The sequence below is a fragment of the Ranitomeya imitator genome, chromosome 7 (genome assembly GCF_032444005.1).
Source record: "Ranitomeya imitator isolate aRanImi1 chromosome 7, aRanImi1.pri, whole genome shotgun sequence".
In the NCBI taxonomy this organism is placed as follows: Eukaryota; Metazoa; Chordata; class Amphibia; order Anura; family Dendrobatidae; genus Ranitomeya; species Ranitomeya imitator.
Window position 1 is genome coordinate 50,495,170 of NC_091288.1, and position 13,744 is coordinate 50,508,913.

The 13,744-nt window shown below is 37.3% G+C and overlaps 1 protein-coding gene across 1 annotated transcript in view; it reads right to left on the bottom strand.

Moving 5' to 3' along the window:
• The window catches only part of TTN (titin), a 281,101-nt gene that overhangs the window by 176,695 nt on the left and 90,662 nt on the right, over nucleotides 1-13,744 (bottom strand). The window contains exons 67-89 of the mRNA XM_069735553.1: nucleotides 10,958-11,236; nucleotides 10,592-10,873; nucleotides 10,222-10,500; nucleotides 9,840-10,127; nucleotides 9,440-9,718; nucleotides 9,078-9,356; nucleotides 8,706-8,984; nucleotides 8,331-8,618; nucleotides 7,925-8,212; nucleotides 7,240-7,521; nucleotides 4,983-5,261; nucleotides 4,602-4,883; nucleotides 4,214-4,492; nucleotides 3,842-4,129; nucleotides 3,440-3,718; nucleotides 3,074-3,352; nucleotides 2,706-2,984; nucleotides 2,293-2,580; nucleotides 1,890-2,177; nucleotides 1,477-1,758; nucleotides 909-1,187; nucleotides 525-806; nucleotides 44-322 (exon numbers count right to left, since the gene is read on the bottom strand). Coding sequence (XP_069591654.1) covers nucleotides 44-322; nucleotides 525-806; nucleotides 909-1,187; nucleotides 1,477-1,758; nucleotides 1,890-2,177; nucleotides 2,293-2,580; nucleotides 2,706-2,984; nucleotides 3,074-3,352; nucleotides 3,440-3,718; nucleotides 3,842-4,129; nucleotides 4,214-4,492; nucleotides 4,602-4,883; nucleotides 4,983-5,261; nucleotides 7,240-7,521; nucleotides 7,925-8,212; nucleotides 8,331-8,618; nucleotides 8,706-8,984; nucleotides 9,078-9,356; nucleotides 9,440-9,718; nucleotides 9,840-10,127; nucleotides 10,222-10,500; nucleotides 10,592-10,873; nucleotides 10,958-11,236 — 6,486 coding nt within the window. The remainder of the gene's footprint in view (nucleotides 1-43; nucleotides 323-524; nucleotides 807-908; nucleotides 1,188-1,476; nucleotides 1,759-1,889; nucleotides 2,178-2,292; nucleotides 2,581-2,705; nucleotides 2,985-3,073; nucleotides 3,353-3,439; nucleotides 3,719-3,841; nucleotides 4,130-4,213; nucleotides 4,493-4,601; nucleotides 4,884-4,982; nucleotides 5,262-7,239; nucleotides 7,522-7,924; nucleotides 8,213-8,330; nucleotides 8,619-8,705; nucleotides 8,985-9,077; nucleotides 9,357-9,439; nucleotides 9,719-9,839; nucleotides 10,128-10,221; nucleotides 10,501-10,591; nucleotides 10,874-10,957; nucleotides 11,237-13,744) is intronic.

A 13,744-nucleotide genomic window follows, 5' to 3' on the forward strand; every position in this document is an offset into this window, starting at 1 on the left:
TTTCTATGTCTCATACAGCAACAGCACATTGAATAAAATGTACCTGATATTTCAACTGAAGCTGTGCAGCTGCTCTTGCCAACACTGTTTTTCACCTCAAAAACATATTCACCAGCATCAGCCTTTCCAGTGGATAATATTTTGAGGCTAGCAACTTTGCCAAAGAAACTAATTTTATATTTCTCATCATTTGATAGTTCTGCTCCATCTTTAAACCAAGTAGTTATTAGTTCTGGAGTTCCACCAACGGTGCATTCTAGTGTGCAAGATTCGCCTGCCGTAACCTTGATTGGTTGTGGTTTTTCAACAATAATTGCGGATTCTGGAAAATAAAGGTCAAAAGTCCACATGAATTAAGAAAGCAGAAAATCCCTCAGTATGAGATGATGCTTAAGAATGTTACAGCATAGTAAGAAACTAATAAAATGGCTAATTAATTAAACTCAACTAATAAATCTTATTTTTTAATCAACTAGTTATATCAAAGTTCTGCAAGACCAGATATGAATTTTAAGAACACAAACCTAGAACTGATAAGCTTGCAAAACATTCCTGTGCACCAGCCTCATTTTTGATCTGGCAGGTGTATTTTCCAGTATTCTCTGGCTTGGTGGATGCAAAATTAAGAGTTGCTGTGTTGTCTGTGAATGAAAGGCTGATATTTTCACTTTCTCGAACAACTTCATCTTTGTCCTTCAGCCATACCACTGTTATAGGCTGAGTGCCAGTAACAACAGCCTGCAGCTGAGCAGACTCTCCCACCACCGAAGTGAAGTTTTCTGCCTTCTGTACAAATCTTGGAGGTTCTAAAAGAAAGAAATACCTAATAAGCATCTTATTAGAGGGCAAAACCATTTTTTGAATGAGAAACCCAAAAACAAGAAAGATGTCTGGGGGATGTTACCAACCTTTTAGCTTAATAGAACATAGGCAGGTGTCGCTTCCAACATCATTCACTGCTTTACACTGATATTCACCAATATCACCAGCATCAACTTTCAGAATGTGAAAAGAAGCAAGATAATTTTCTGTAATTATCTTGAATTTCTTGCTACTCTTTATCTCTCTTCTGTCTTTGAACCATGTCACTTCAAATGGTGAAGTGCCTTGTAGTTCACATTTAAGAGTTACATCAAGTCCTTTAAGTGTTAATACAGGTTCTGGCTTGGTGATGAAAACTGGTGGTTCTACAAAACCCAAAAAAGAAACTTTTTTTAGTAAATTTCAATTTTTTACTTAGAATGATTAATTATTCCATAGCACAAGTATTTATGTTATTAGCTTAAATTAGAATTATGCTAAAGTTTTCATTGATATAAGTCATGAAATATTTTTCTAGGCAAGAGAAATTATCTTGTTTGATCACTTATGAAGATTTAGATGTAGAAAATGAATTACACCCAGAATGTACCAGCTTCTCTCAAACCACGATGTAGAAATATTATCTCTGCCTGTTTAAGACTAAGATTTTCTTACCTTTCACTTTAAGTGATGTGCTACAGCTCACGGTACCAGCGTCATTAACAGCTTCACAAGTGTAATCTCCACTGTCTTCAATGCTGGCATCGGTTATCTCAAGCACAGCCAGAGAGTCGGCAAAAGACACAGTATATTTCCCACCATGTTGAATCTCTGCATCATTTTTAAACCAAACAACTCTTATCTCTGGCGATCCACTGATTTTGCATTCAAACCTATCAGAATCGCCTTGTTTGATGACCTTTGAAGATTCCAACTTCTTTACAAATCGTGGGGGTTCTTGAGAAGAAAAATATGAATACGTTATGATATAAGGTATGATTTCCTATTTTAGCTTTAAAAATTTAATCACTAGCCTTAAAGTCTACTGTCAGACCCCCAAAAATCTCAGCAAGAGCCCTAAGACATACCTTTCACTTCAAGAGAGGCTGTACAAGAGTCTTTTCCAACTTCATTGCTGGCATAACATGTGTAGATACCAGCATCAACCTTGCTGACTTTAAGGACCTTTAAGTGAGCTTTGTTTTCAGTAAAAGTAATCTTATAGTTTCCACCGGGACGAATTTCTCTGTTGTCTTTTGCCCAGGACACTTTAATTGGATGGGTACCAGTGACATGGCACTCGAAACTGGCTGCTTCGCCAAGAGGAGCATTTGTGGATTCAAGTTTTATATCAAAAACAGGAGGAGATTTGGGTTCTGGAAGTAAAACATAAATACAAATATGGTAACATGTTCTTGGAAAAAAAAACTTTAATTTGCCACTCCACATTTTTGGAAGACTAAGAAATCTTACACTTTCGATTCAACAAACCTGTGAGAGTAAGTTTAGCACTGGAAGATGCTGACCCAATAGGATTTGAAGCAGTGCAAGAATATTGACCAAGATGATCGACGCTAGTAGCCAACATTTGAAGAGTTGCAACGTTGTCAATATAAGATGTTTGCACATTATTGTCATCTCTCAAAAGAATACCATCCTTATACCAAGAGACCTCAATTGGCTCAGAGCCATTGATTCGACAGTCAAAGGTAACTGATGAACCAATAGTTTCTTGAACATCCTTAACTTTCCTGGCAAACGATGGAGCCAGTTTACGTTCTGCAAAAAATAAGTTTTAGTGTTATAAGTGCCTTCTAAATGTTGAACTTTTTTCCCTCTTTATTTAAAACCTTGAATAATGCTTTACAATTAAAGGTAAGAAGTTTTAAGAAAGTAAATTTCACCTTGTACAGTGAAAAGAGCACTGGAAGAAGCAGATCCCACAACATTTTCGGCTTTGCAGATATATTCACCACTATCAGTCTTTTCTACCTTACTGAAAACTAATGTTGCAATATTGTTTTTCATCTGCATTTTGTAAGCAGGAGTTGATCTCAGTTTTGTATCTCCCTTATACCAAGAAACTTTTATTTCTGGCGTTCCTCCAACTTGGCATTGTAAAGTTGTAGATTCTCCAATAGCAACCTCCACTGGTTCCAACGGTGAAATGAAATAAGGTAGTTCTAAAGAACAAACAATGGTTATAGGAACCATTAAAACAGAGTCAAGTTAGTCAGAAATTATTGCAAATGCTCAATGGGTGGATACAAACCTAAGACAGATAATAAGGCACTGCATGTATCCTTGCCAGCTTCGTTTGCCACTTGGCATGTGTATTCTCCATCATCCTCCTGCGTGGCATTAAATATTTCAAGTAGGCAAGACTTTTCTGTAGTAGTTATGCTGCATCTTTCAGATTGGCTTATGTCTATGCCGTTCTTGCTCCAAGTAACCAAGATGGTGGGTGACCCAACATAAGTGCATTCCAAAGTAATAGATTTGCCTGATTCAATGCTAGAGTCATTCAGTTTCTTCACAAATGTAGCTGGTGCTATTAAGTAGTAGTAAAGAAAACAAATATGAATATGTGATGCTATTAGTACTGTGTTCTATGTGACAGATGTTAGCTAAAACTAACCTTTGACAAGGAGATGTGTTGTGCATGAGTCTTTGCCGGCTTCATTGCTTATAAGACAAGTATAGTCTCCACTCTGTAATGTGTCTACATTGTATAACTCCAAAGTCGCAAATGAATTTTGCAAAGAGGTATTACAATTAGGTCCTGGTACTAACTCACTGCTTCCTCTAAACCAGTGAACTTGAAATGGTGGTGTTCCTTTAATGACACTGGTAAAGGTCACACTAGAGCCAGGTATAACTTCCTGTGGTTCAGGTTTCCTCACAAAAGAAGGTGGTTCTAAAGATGTAATAATAACATAATTATTATTAAGTTTGAGCTAAAAGAGCATAACAAGAAGAAAATATTAAGAAGATGGTGCAAGAAATCTGCCACCTAATAAGAACATTAGGTGTTACTGACCTTGAACAATCAAAGAAGTGCTACATTCATCAGTTCCTGCCACATTAGAAGCCTCACATGTGTAGTTTCCAACATCTGTGGATGCTAGTGAGTTCACCACTAAGGTGCAGACACTATCTGAAAAGGTGATTTCATGCTTGTCACTACTAACAAGTTTGTTCCCATTTAGATACCAAGAGACAGAAATAGGAAGTGAGCCAGTGACTTTGCATTCCAAACATGTTGAAGAACCCAATACACCATAGGTATCCTTCAGTTTTCTGGTGAAAGATGGAGGAATAACACGATCTGCGGGAGGACAGTGTTATGGTGAGTACAAGATACAGAATATATTAAAATCTAATTTCAGAACCAAGATATAATCAAACTAACCAAGAACATCAACTGAAACAGTACAGCTGCTTTCGCCAACATCATTCATGACTTCAAATGTGTATGCGCCGCTGTCTGCCTTATCCGCAGAAGAAATCTTGAGAGTTGATCTTTTGTTAGAGAAACTAATTGAATATTTGTTGTCATTGTGCAATTCCTTAGCATTTTTGTACCACTTTGTAATAAGCTCAGGTGACCCAGCGACAGTACATTCAAGAGAACAGGTACCACCAGCTGTGACTCGCATTGGATCTGGCTTCTCTACAATCCTTGCAGGTTCTGAAACAAAATTACAAATACTCTCAGAAGATCAAACTTAAGAAAAAAATCATAATCTTCCAAAAGATTCTAAAGAAATAGGTAACTAGTTATTCCCAATGTTACCAACCTATTAAAGAAAGAACCGCAGCACACTCTCGTGCTCCCACTTCATTGGTGGCTTGGCAGGTGTATTTTCCTGCACTTGAAGACTCTGTGCTGGCAATTTGCAAAGTTGCAACGTTATTTGAATAAAATATCTTGACATTTTCACTTTCTCTAACAATATCTCCTTTGTCCTTGAGCCAAGTAATTGAAATGGGTTGAGAACCCTCAGTAACAGCCTGCAACTCTGCTGCTTCTCCGATAAGGCTTGAAGAATCGCTGAGCTTTTTCATAAAGCGCGGTGGCTCTATTAAAGAAAACAATGTGCATGATTCAAAAATCATATTGTTTACGAAAACATGAAAAGTACACTATTAAGAATGGGGCAATTGCAGTCTGTACCAACCTTTGAACTTGATAGCACATGCACAGTTATCACTTCCGACTTCATTGACAGCTTTGCATTGATATTCCCCTATATCTGCTGATTCAACATTAAGAACGTGGATGCTAGCATGTGTGTCTTTGGAGGTGACCTTGAATTTTTTACTGCTTCGAATTTGTCGCCGGTCTTTGAACCAGGCAATTTCAAATGGAGGGGTTCCCAAAAGTTCACACTCAAAACTCACATCGACACCTTTTATAACCTCCACTGGAGTGGGCTTTTTAACAAAAATAGGGGGTTCTATAAATAAAATAAGAAATATTTTAATAAAATACTTGAATTAATCTTTCTTTGAAGTGGCAAACGGCTTGCATCACAACACATTTTAAGGTGGTGTAAAGTATCTATGAGACTGTTTGTGAATTTGACTATTTTTTGACAATGATTAATGTGTCAAAATTATGTGCACGTATGGGTTGAAAGATACCTCAAATTATCACTATTTCCAAGTTGAGAAACCAAATGATATTATTTGACGTGAGAGTTACCTGAAATGTTAAGTATAGTAGTAAAGTACCCATTTCAGGCAACTACAATGTAGCTATATATTAAAGTATACCTACATTTATTGGAGCTTACAATACAACAGGTGAACAAACATTTCTAGGAATGCTTGTTTCTAATTATTGACCCCTGGAATCATAGCAGAAAATAATTGTTAAATGAGAAAAATGCTCTCATTTGTTGAGTGATTAAAACATTTAAAGCAGCATAAAAATATTGTTATCAGTAGAACATTCCCTCATGTAAAGAGGCGATGTGCTGCTGATAACATGATATTGTAAGGAGACCAGAGATGAGAGAATCTGACGAAATTTGAATTTGGCAAATCATGTGGACTTTAAAGGGAGAGTGAAATTATTGTCTGCAAACTGAATGCTACTCATACTAAAGCATAATAAACGTAGGATGTAAAAAGAAAAATAATACTCAAGTCACTGCTCACATGTCCCACCATCCCTGCAGCCTGCCTACTGGTCCTCAGCACATCTTCTCTCCTTTTTTCAATACGTGCATTGTTTTTAATCTTCAAACAAGGCTCTGGTTTCCAGCTCAACTAGAGATGAGAGAATTTGATCGGGTCAGGATTATTTGGCAAGCTGTAACGCTTACCGAATAAGCTTCAGAGGGAACCCAGCTTTCTGGATCGCTCCAGCTGAACAGCTGTTTAGCGCCGCAGCTGCATGTGACACATGCATGGAGAGCCCAACAAACAGGCTCTCAATGCATGTGTTGTGACAATCAAGTTCACTCAACTCTAATCATAACATACTGACATCACAACATTTTTCCCAGTGACAGCATGACACACAGTGATGTCCAATGTCTTGTCCAGTTGGAAGACCTGCCTTGAAATTAAGAAGGCCAAAGAGAATGCGTGCAACAGATGAAGATGAAAACAAGAGATGCCAAGAAGGGCATGCTGTGGGGATGGTGGGAGTGGTGAGCATTATTTTTTTTCTAACCTTTTGTCTAGCTTTCTCTGGTTCCACAAAATCATGGCTCCAACTGGCTGCCATTTTGCTGAATATGCTGGAATGAATTGCAATATATTTGCATTTTGGAAAATGCTGTTTTTTGTCAAATTCGAGTAGAATTCAATTCCACTCTAACAATTTTGCTTATCTCTAATTGAAACAAATCAAATATATTAAAAATAGTTCTGGTGGTATAATTTTATCAGCCTATGTAAACAGGCCAGTAGTTGACTTGTTCCTAATTGATCATCAGATATTTAATGATCTCAAATGAAACCAATTAAATGGGCCTACAGAGAAATGTTTTGATTGGTGGTGGTCTAGGTGCCCCATCGATCAAAAAATCCCTGTTACATAGCAAAAGTTTTTGAAAATGAAGTTACACTAAGTTATGTAGCAATGCTGCAACCCCCAGTAGGACGTTGTCCTACCACCACAAAGGGGCTCGGGAGTTGCAGTTGTAATGATGATGATAATATGCGCAGGCATTATGACCATCTAAAGTTGGTCTAACTAATCCAAGACAAAGAGAGTATAATGAGTTTGAAAGTAATAATTGTGGCAATTCTAAATAAGTAAAACTTAAAAAATGTCTCACTAATTACTGCTGATTGATACAAAAAGGGACAAAAGTAGTCAAATGTTTTTGGCACAATGCCTTCTTCCTTGCATTATGATTAATAAAGCTTTTAGAGCATCATATGTAAACATGACAAAGAGGCTATTGATTAAAATGGCACCTTTTACTGTGATTGCAATACTGCAGCTTGCACTGCCAGCGTCGTTATGAGCTTCACAGGTATAATCTCCACTGTCTTCATTACTGAATTCAGCAATTTCCAGTACTGCTAAATTGTCCACAAAGGATAAGTTGTGTTTTCCGCTTGGATGAAGTTCAGTGTCATTTTTGTACCAAATAACTCTAATTTCTGGAGATCCACTAATTTTGCATTCAAATTGAGCCGACCCACCAAGTTTCACAATTCGAGAAGGTTCTAGCTTCTTTACAAACTTTGGAGGTTCTAAGAAATTAAAAGAAGAAAGTAACTATCTGCTCAAGCACATCAATTATAGAATGTAAGTTGATCTAGCTGTATAGGTTTGCTTTGTGTTAAAGTAAATAACATGAATGTCTCTGTGGATAAAGAATAATGTATATGAATGTTGCTGTTTCGCTCTGGCCAGCTAATGCTATCCTAGCTGTACTTTTCTCTAGCTGTATCCCTAAATATATCAAGAAAGAACATAAGCTCTTACCATTTTGCATAAGTTCTGAAAAGAAAAACATACTCAAAAACTGAAGACAAACACACACAAAGCAAACACGGAAAAAAGAGTCTTTTTGTCGCAAAGTGTTTGTGTTTCATATAAAAAAACTAAGAACATTGTTTTTTTAACAGTACATTTGGATAAGTAACAAAATACCTTTCACACTCAGTTCAGCTGAACAAGATTCTTTCCCAACATCATTGGCTGCTAGGCAAGCGTACACACCGGAATCGCCTTTGCTCACTTTTAGAATTCGCAGGTGCGCTGTGTTTCCAATGTAAGATATCTTATAATTTCCACCTGTTTTAATTTCTTTGTTATCTTTGGTCCATATCACCTTAATTGGCTGTGTTCCAGAAATATGGCACTCAAAATCTGTACTTTCTCCAAGTGCAGCACCTACAGGTGCTGCTTTTTTATCAAAGAATGGTGGTTTCTTGGGTTCTACAAATCAAAATGAACAGCAAAACACTGATTTTATTACCATCTAAAGAGAATATGTACTCATCTGTTGAGTTGAAGAAAGATTTGACCCATTTGAAATAAGAACAAATACACAAACCTGAGATTGTAAGTTTAGCAGTGGAAGAAGCGGTACCGACCGAATTTGTAGCTGTGCAAGAATACAGACCAGCATGATCTTTTTCTGCTTCAAGAATACGAAGAGTAGCTACGTTATTTGAAAATGACAATTGCACGTTATGATCCTCAGTTAAAGGCACTCCATCTTTATACCAAGAAACCTCAATGGGCTCAGAACCATTTATACGGCAATCAAATTTCACCAGTTGTCCTAATGTTGCCTCCAGATCCTTCATTTTTCTGGCAAATGAAGGAGGAAGTTGACGGTCTGCAAAAGAATAAGTAGATAAACAAAATCTATTTCCCCCTTTCCAAAGAAGAATAAGAGAATGCATTAGATAAGTAAGAAAATCACCTTGAACTGTAAGTACTGCTTTAGAAGAAACAGATCCTACAGAATTCTCTGCTTTGCAGATATATTCTGCGGTATCATTTTTATCCAATTTGCTGAAAGCTAAGGTTGCAACATTGTTGGAAAAGTACACTTTACATCCTGGAGTAGATCGGAGTTTTGTATCCCCTTTGTACCACGATATCACAATTTCTGGAGTTCCTGCAACTTGGCATTGAAAAGATGTTGAATCACCAACCGCTGCTTCAGTGTCTTCAATGTTGGTAATAAAGTAAGGGGGCTCTATCAAAAGAATATTATAATTATTTAAACCCTAGTTTCCTATGTTTAAGAAAAACACTTCAAATCCATGTTGAAAAGGATGGAGCAACAAACCTAGAATTGTCACTAAGGCTTGACAGGCATCTTGTCCAGCTTCATTTTCAACACGACAAGTGTACTCTCCATCATCCTCACTAGAGCAACTTAAGATTTCTAGGATACAAGATTTTTCTGTTGCAGTTAAATTGCATCTCTCAGACTGTGCTACTTCCACACCATTCCTTTCCCATGTTACATAAATGGGAGGTGAGCCAGTATACGTGCTCTCCAAGCTAAAGGGTTTTCCAGTTTCGACACTGTAGTCTTTTATTTTCTTTACAAAAGCAGCAGGTTCTAAGTTAAGAAGATAAGAAATTGTTAGCGAAAATTCACTATAAGTAGAGAGTCCCGGTAAAAAAGAGTTTTGATAAAGTTACCTTTCACAAATAGACGGGTAGTGCATGAGTCTTTTCCTGCATCATTAGACACAACACAAGTGTAGTCCCCACTGTGGACTGTGTCAACCTCATACAATTCCAAGATAGCAGATGAATCTTTCAATTTAATAACACATTTAGTTTCAGAAACAAGTTCTCTGCTTTCCTTAAACCAGTGCACATTAAATGGGGGTGTACCCCTTATAATGCTCGTGAAAGAGACATTCATGCCTGGTAGCGCATTCAGTGGTTCAGGCTTTGTCACAATGGTGGGTGGCTCTGCAGAAGAATTGGTAAAAGAATAAGTGACTGTGTTGTATTACAGCACTTCAAAATTCTAAAAGAAACCTTCCTATTTTTTAAGTAAAAAGACTTCTTTATTATGTGCTAAACAACTTACCTTGTACTACCATAGAAGCACTACATTCATCTGTTCCAGCGACATTGGCTGCCACACAAGTATAACTACCAGAATCTGAGGACTCCAAGTTATGTATCTTTAGAACACAAAGATTATCTGTAAACTCGGGTTCATATTTGTCCCCACTGAAGATTTTGCTTCCATTATGAAGCCAAGTGATCGATATTGGTGGTGATCCAGTAATTTTACATTCCGTAAGAACAGAAGAACCTAGTGCACCAGTTGTTTCCTTCAACTTTTTGGTGAAAGAAGGAGGTATAATTCGATCTATTAGAAGAAAGGTAAAAGAAAGGGTTTATAAAGAAACCTATCGAGATTTGTTCAGTCTGTGACTGCACATAAGAGTAAAATAAAAACTAACCAAGAACATCGACTGTTGCAGTGCAGGTGCTTTTGCCGACATTATTTTTCACTTCAAATGTATATTCTCCACTGTCACTTGTGTCTGCAGACATAATTTTTATCGATGCTACCTTATTGGAGAGATATATTTTATATTTTTCATTACTGATTAGTTCTTTTCCATCCTTGAACCAGCTAGCTGAAAGTTCTGGTGTACCTGCCACTATGCACTCAATTGTGCAGACATCTCCTGCCGTAACCCTTACAGGTTCAGGCTTTTCTACTATTGAAGCAGGTTCTGAAATTAAAAAAAAATCATATGAAGAGATTTTGAAACTAACGTATCTAGTTTAAATATCTTTTCCTTCTATTTTTTGATTGTTTGTTACCTAGAACAGATACGTTGACTATGCACTCTCTTGTTCCAGCATCGTTTTTAATCTGGCATATATATTTTCCATCATTTACAGGTTCAGCCTTCCTAATCTGTAGAGTTGCTTGATTCTCAAAATGAGAAATCTTTATGTTTTCACTCTCCCTGATAACTTCTTCCTTGTCCTTCAACCAGAGGACTGAGATGGGCTGTGAGCCTTCGATTAATCCTTGTAATTCAAGAGGTTCGCCAGTGATAACAGTAACACTTTCAACTTTCTTCACGAACCTTGGTGGCTCTGGATAAAAACAATGTGCAGATGCATTAAGAATGCTAATGGATAAGTATCTAAATATTTGATCAACTGTAATATAGAATTTACCTTTAAGCTTTATATTACAAATGCAAGCATCGCTTCCAACATCATTGGCTGCCTTGCAGTGGTACTCCCCGATGTCTGAAGCTTCCACGTTAAGAATATGAACTGCTGCAAGGTGGTTTTTAGAAGTTACTTTATATTTTTTACTACTTCTAATTTGCCGGCGATCTTTGAACCAAGTCACTTCGAAGGGTGGTGTTCCCAAGAGTTCACATTCAAGACTAACGTCCACTCCTTTGAGAATTTCAGCTGGACTAGCTTTTTTGCTAAAAACTGGTGGCTCTATAAAATGAGATGATGGATGTTATTACATTGTTTAGAAACTGTGTTAACAGTAAAAAAACAAATAGTAATGTTTATTAACTATTTTAGGACCAAGCAATATATCCATGTTCCTGGCACCTTTAGCTTTGTACATGTGGTTTAAAGAGCTGACATTTTTTCTAACTTGGATAACCAAATAATATTTGCATCTTTTTTCATGATACATAAAGTTAAATTTTTATGCTATTTTTATACTTTTTATTTTTTGCAGATAGTTTAGTGAGTAATATCAGGGGGAAATAAAGGAAATATAAGTCTGTTTTCCCATTTTTATTTTTTTCATACCAAGGACCAGTTAAATACATTTTAAAATTTGTTTCCCTTTCTAAAACAATTATTTTTATTTATCTGACTTTTTTCAATGAGTACGGGGCTAGTAATGGCCTTTTTGGGTTGACCGCGACTTATTTTATCTGCTTTTTATTTATTAATTTTTCATTTATTTCACATATTGTGCCCCCCCAAAAGGTCATAAAACACCTTTTTATAGGGGGTAGGTGCATTTCAACATTAAAATTATTTTTTCATATATGACTTCCCCTGTAACCAAGGCCAGCATGTTAGCCCCAGTACCAATGAAAATGAAGCCTCTTAGCTGCATAGAATAGCTGACTTAGTCTCCTAGGACCCAGCAGGTTCTTTTCCCCCCTTAGGGCAAGCGATCACATGACCTTTTGGTCCAAAGGAGGAAGAGTCGTAGTGTTTTCTATTATTGCATACACAGCACTTGATAGCACTGTGTATACAGTGATAGGGAAGACAGAGATGGCAATAAGCCATCTGCGCCTTTTTATGGGGAGCTCTGCTGTACCTGACTGCCAGCTCCTCACTCGTTGTTGCAAGATTGTGTTCAGCTGCTCTGCTATGAAGTGCAGACTAGAATGTGGACTACCCAGACTATTACACCCCATGGGTAGTTCACAAGTGGTTTAAAGGGGTTGCCTAACTGTGGGAACCTTTTTTTACTGAAACACTTTTATTTTGGAGTAAAGATAATTTTTACCCCACTGATGGATTCTCAGGTAAAGTGGTCAGCCACGTTCTCTTGTAAGTGCAGCTTTCTTCACAATGACCAGCAATTCTGTCCAGACCTGTCTATCAGCCTTATCCATTAGATAAACAGCTTTCCCCTGAGAGGTATTTTAGGGGTAAACAGCACTAACAAATAACAAGTGCAGTAGACAAATTTGTCAGACTTATATAATAGTAATTACACAAAATCCTGTCCCCAACACATCTGTTAAAGGGATCCTAATAGCTGATACATGCTGACCGATCCAAAGGCAGCATGTATCAGAAACTAGGTGCATGATTGTAGGCAGGTATATTTGACTCTGAAACTTTACGGCTTTTCAGAGAAAAACCACATTTTAAAAGCCGGCTAGTTATCGAGCCGCATGGGAGACTAGACAGACAGGTGGATCTCCTGCAGCATCCCCTCAGCCACTGCCATTGATTGACAGGTCTCTCAGGGCGGAGAGAAGCCATCAACAAAGCCAAATGAGAGAACGTGTTTTTTTAGGGATGAGTTGTAGCTCTAAATGACAAAATTAATTTTACTAAATAACATACTGAAAAATGGGGGGAAAAATTCAAATTGGAGGAAATATTCAAAAAACTCAATTCAGCCATTGTTTGGTAACATGATTCTCCAGGTCAGGTTGTCACCTTTTAGATAATGTTTAACCCAGGCTGTAATTTGCTCTGAAAAAACAAAATGCACTTTACTCATCTTTTCAGGATCCACCAGCAAGTCTTGGAAACTGCCCCTTTTGTCTGGCATTGGCTGGGGAGCTGACATCAAATCGACAGTGTGGCGTGACAGAGGCTCTTTAGGCAGTAATCTGTCTCCAAACTCAGTGACTGGCTGCCGCACTATCAACGTGACCACAGCGCCCCAGCTAATGACATATTCCAGGAGCAGTGGTGGATACTTGCTCTTGGACCCAGTCAAGGTCGAACATTAATTGAAAGGGAACAACCTCTTTAAGGTGATACAAAATTTTAGTGGCTTAAAAAATTCAGAATTTTGTAAAAAAAAAAAAAGTGTTTGTGTAGCCTTTAGCCATTTTCTGACACTTTTAATTCTTTCATTTTTCCTTCTATGAAACTTTGTAAGAGCTTGTTTTTATGTGTGCAGAAGTGACAATTTCATTGATACCATTTTGGGGCATATCTTATGCTATGTATACAGTATACATATGTATATGTATACAGTTATGTATACAATAGACATACAGTGTATCCTCTGTGATGAATATAGCAGAGTTTCAGTGTATTCTATGTGATGAATATAGCAAAGGATCAGTTTATCTGATGTGATGATTACAGCAGAGCATCAGTGTATCTTATGTGATGTATATAGCAGTCTCGGTCCATCTTTTGTGATGTACACAGCAGTCTCATTGCATGCTATGTGATGTATTTACTGCAGTCTCAGTGTATTCTATGTGATGCATATACAGC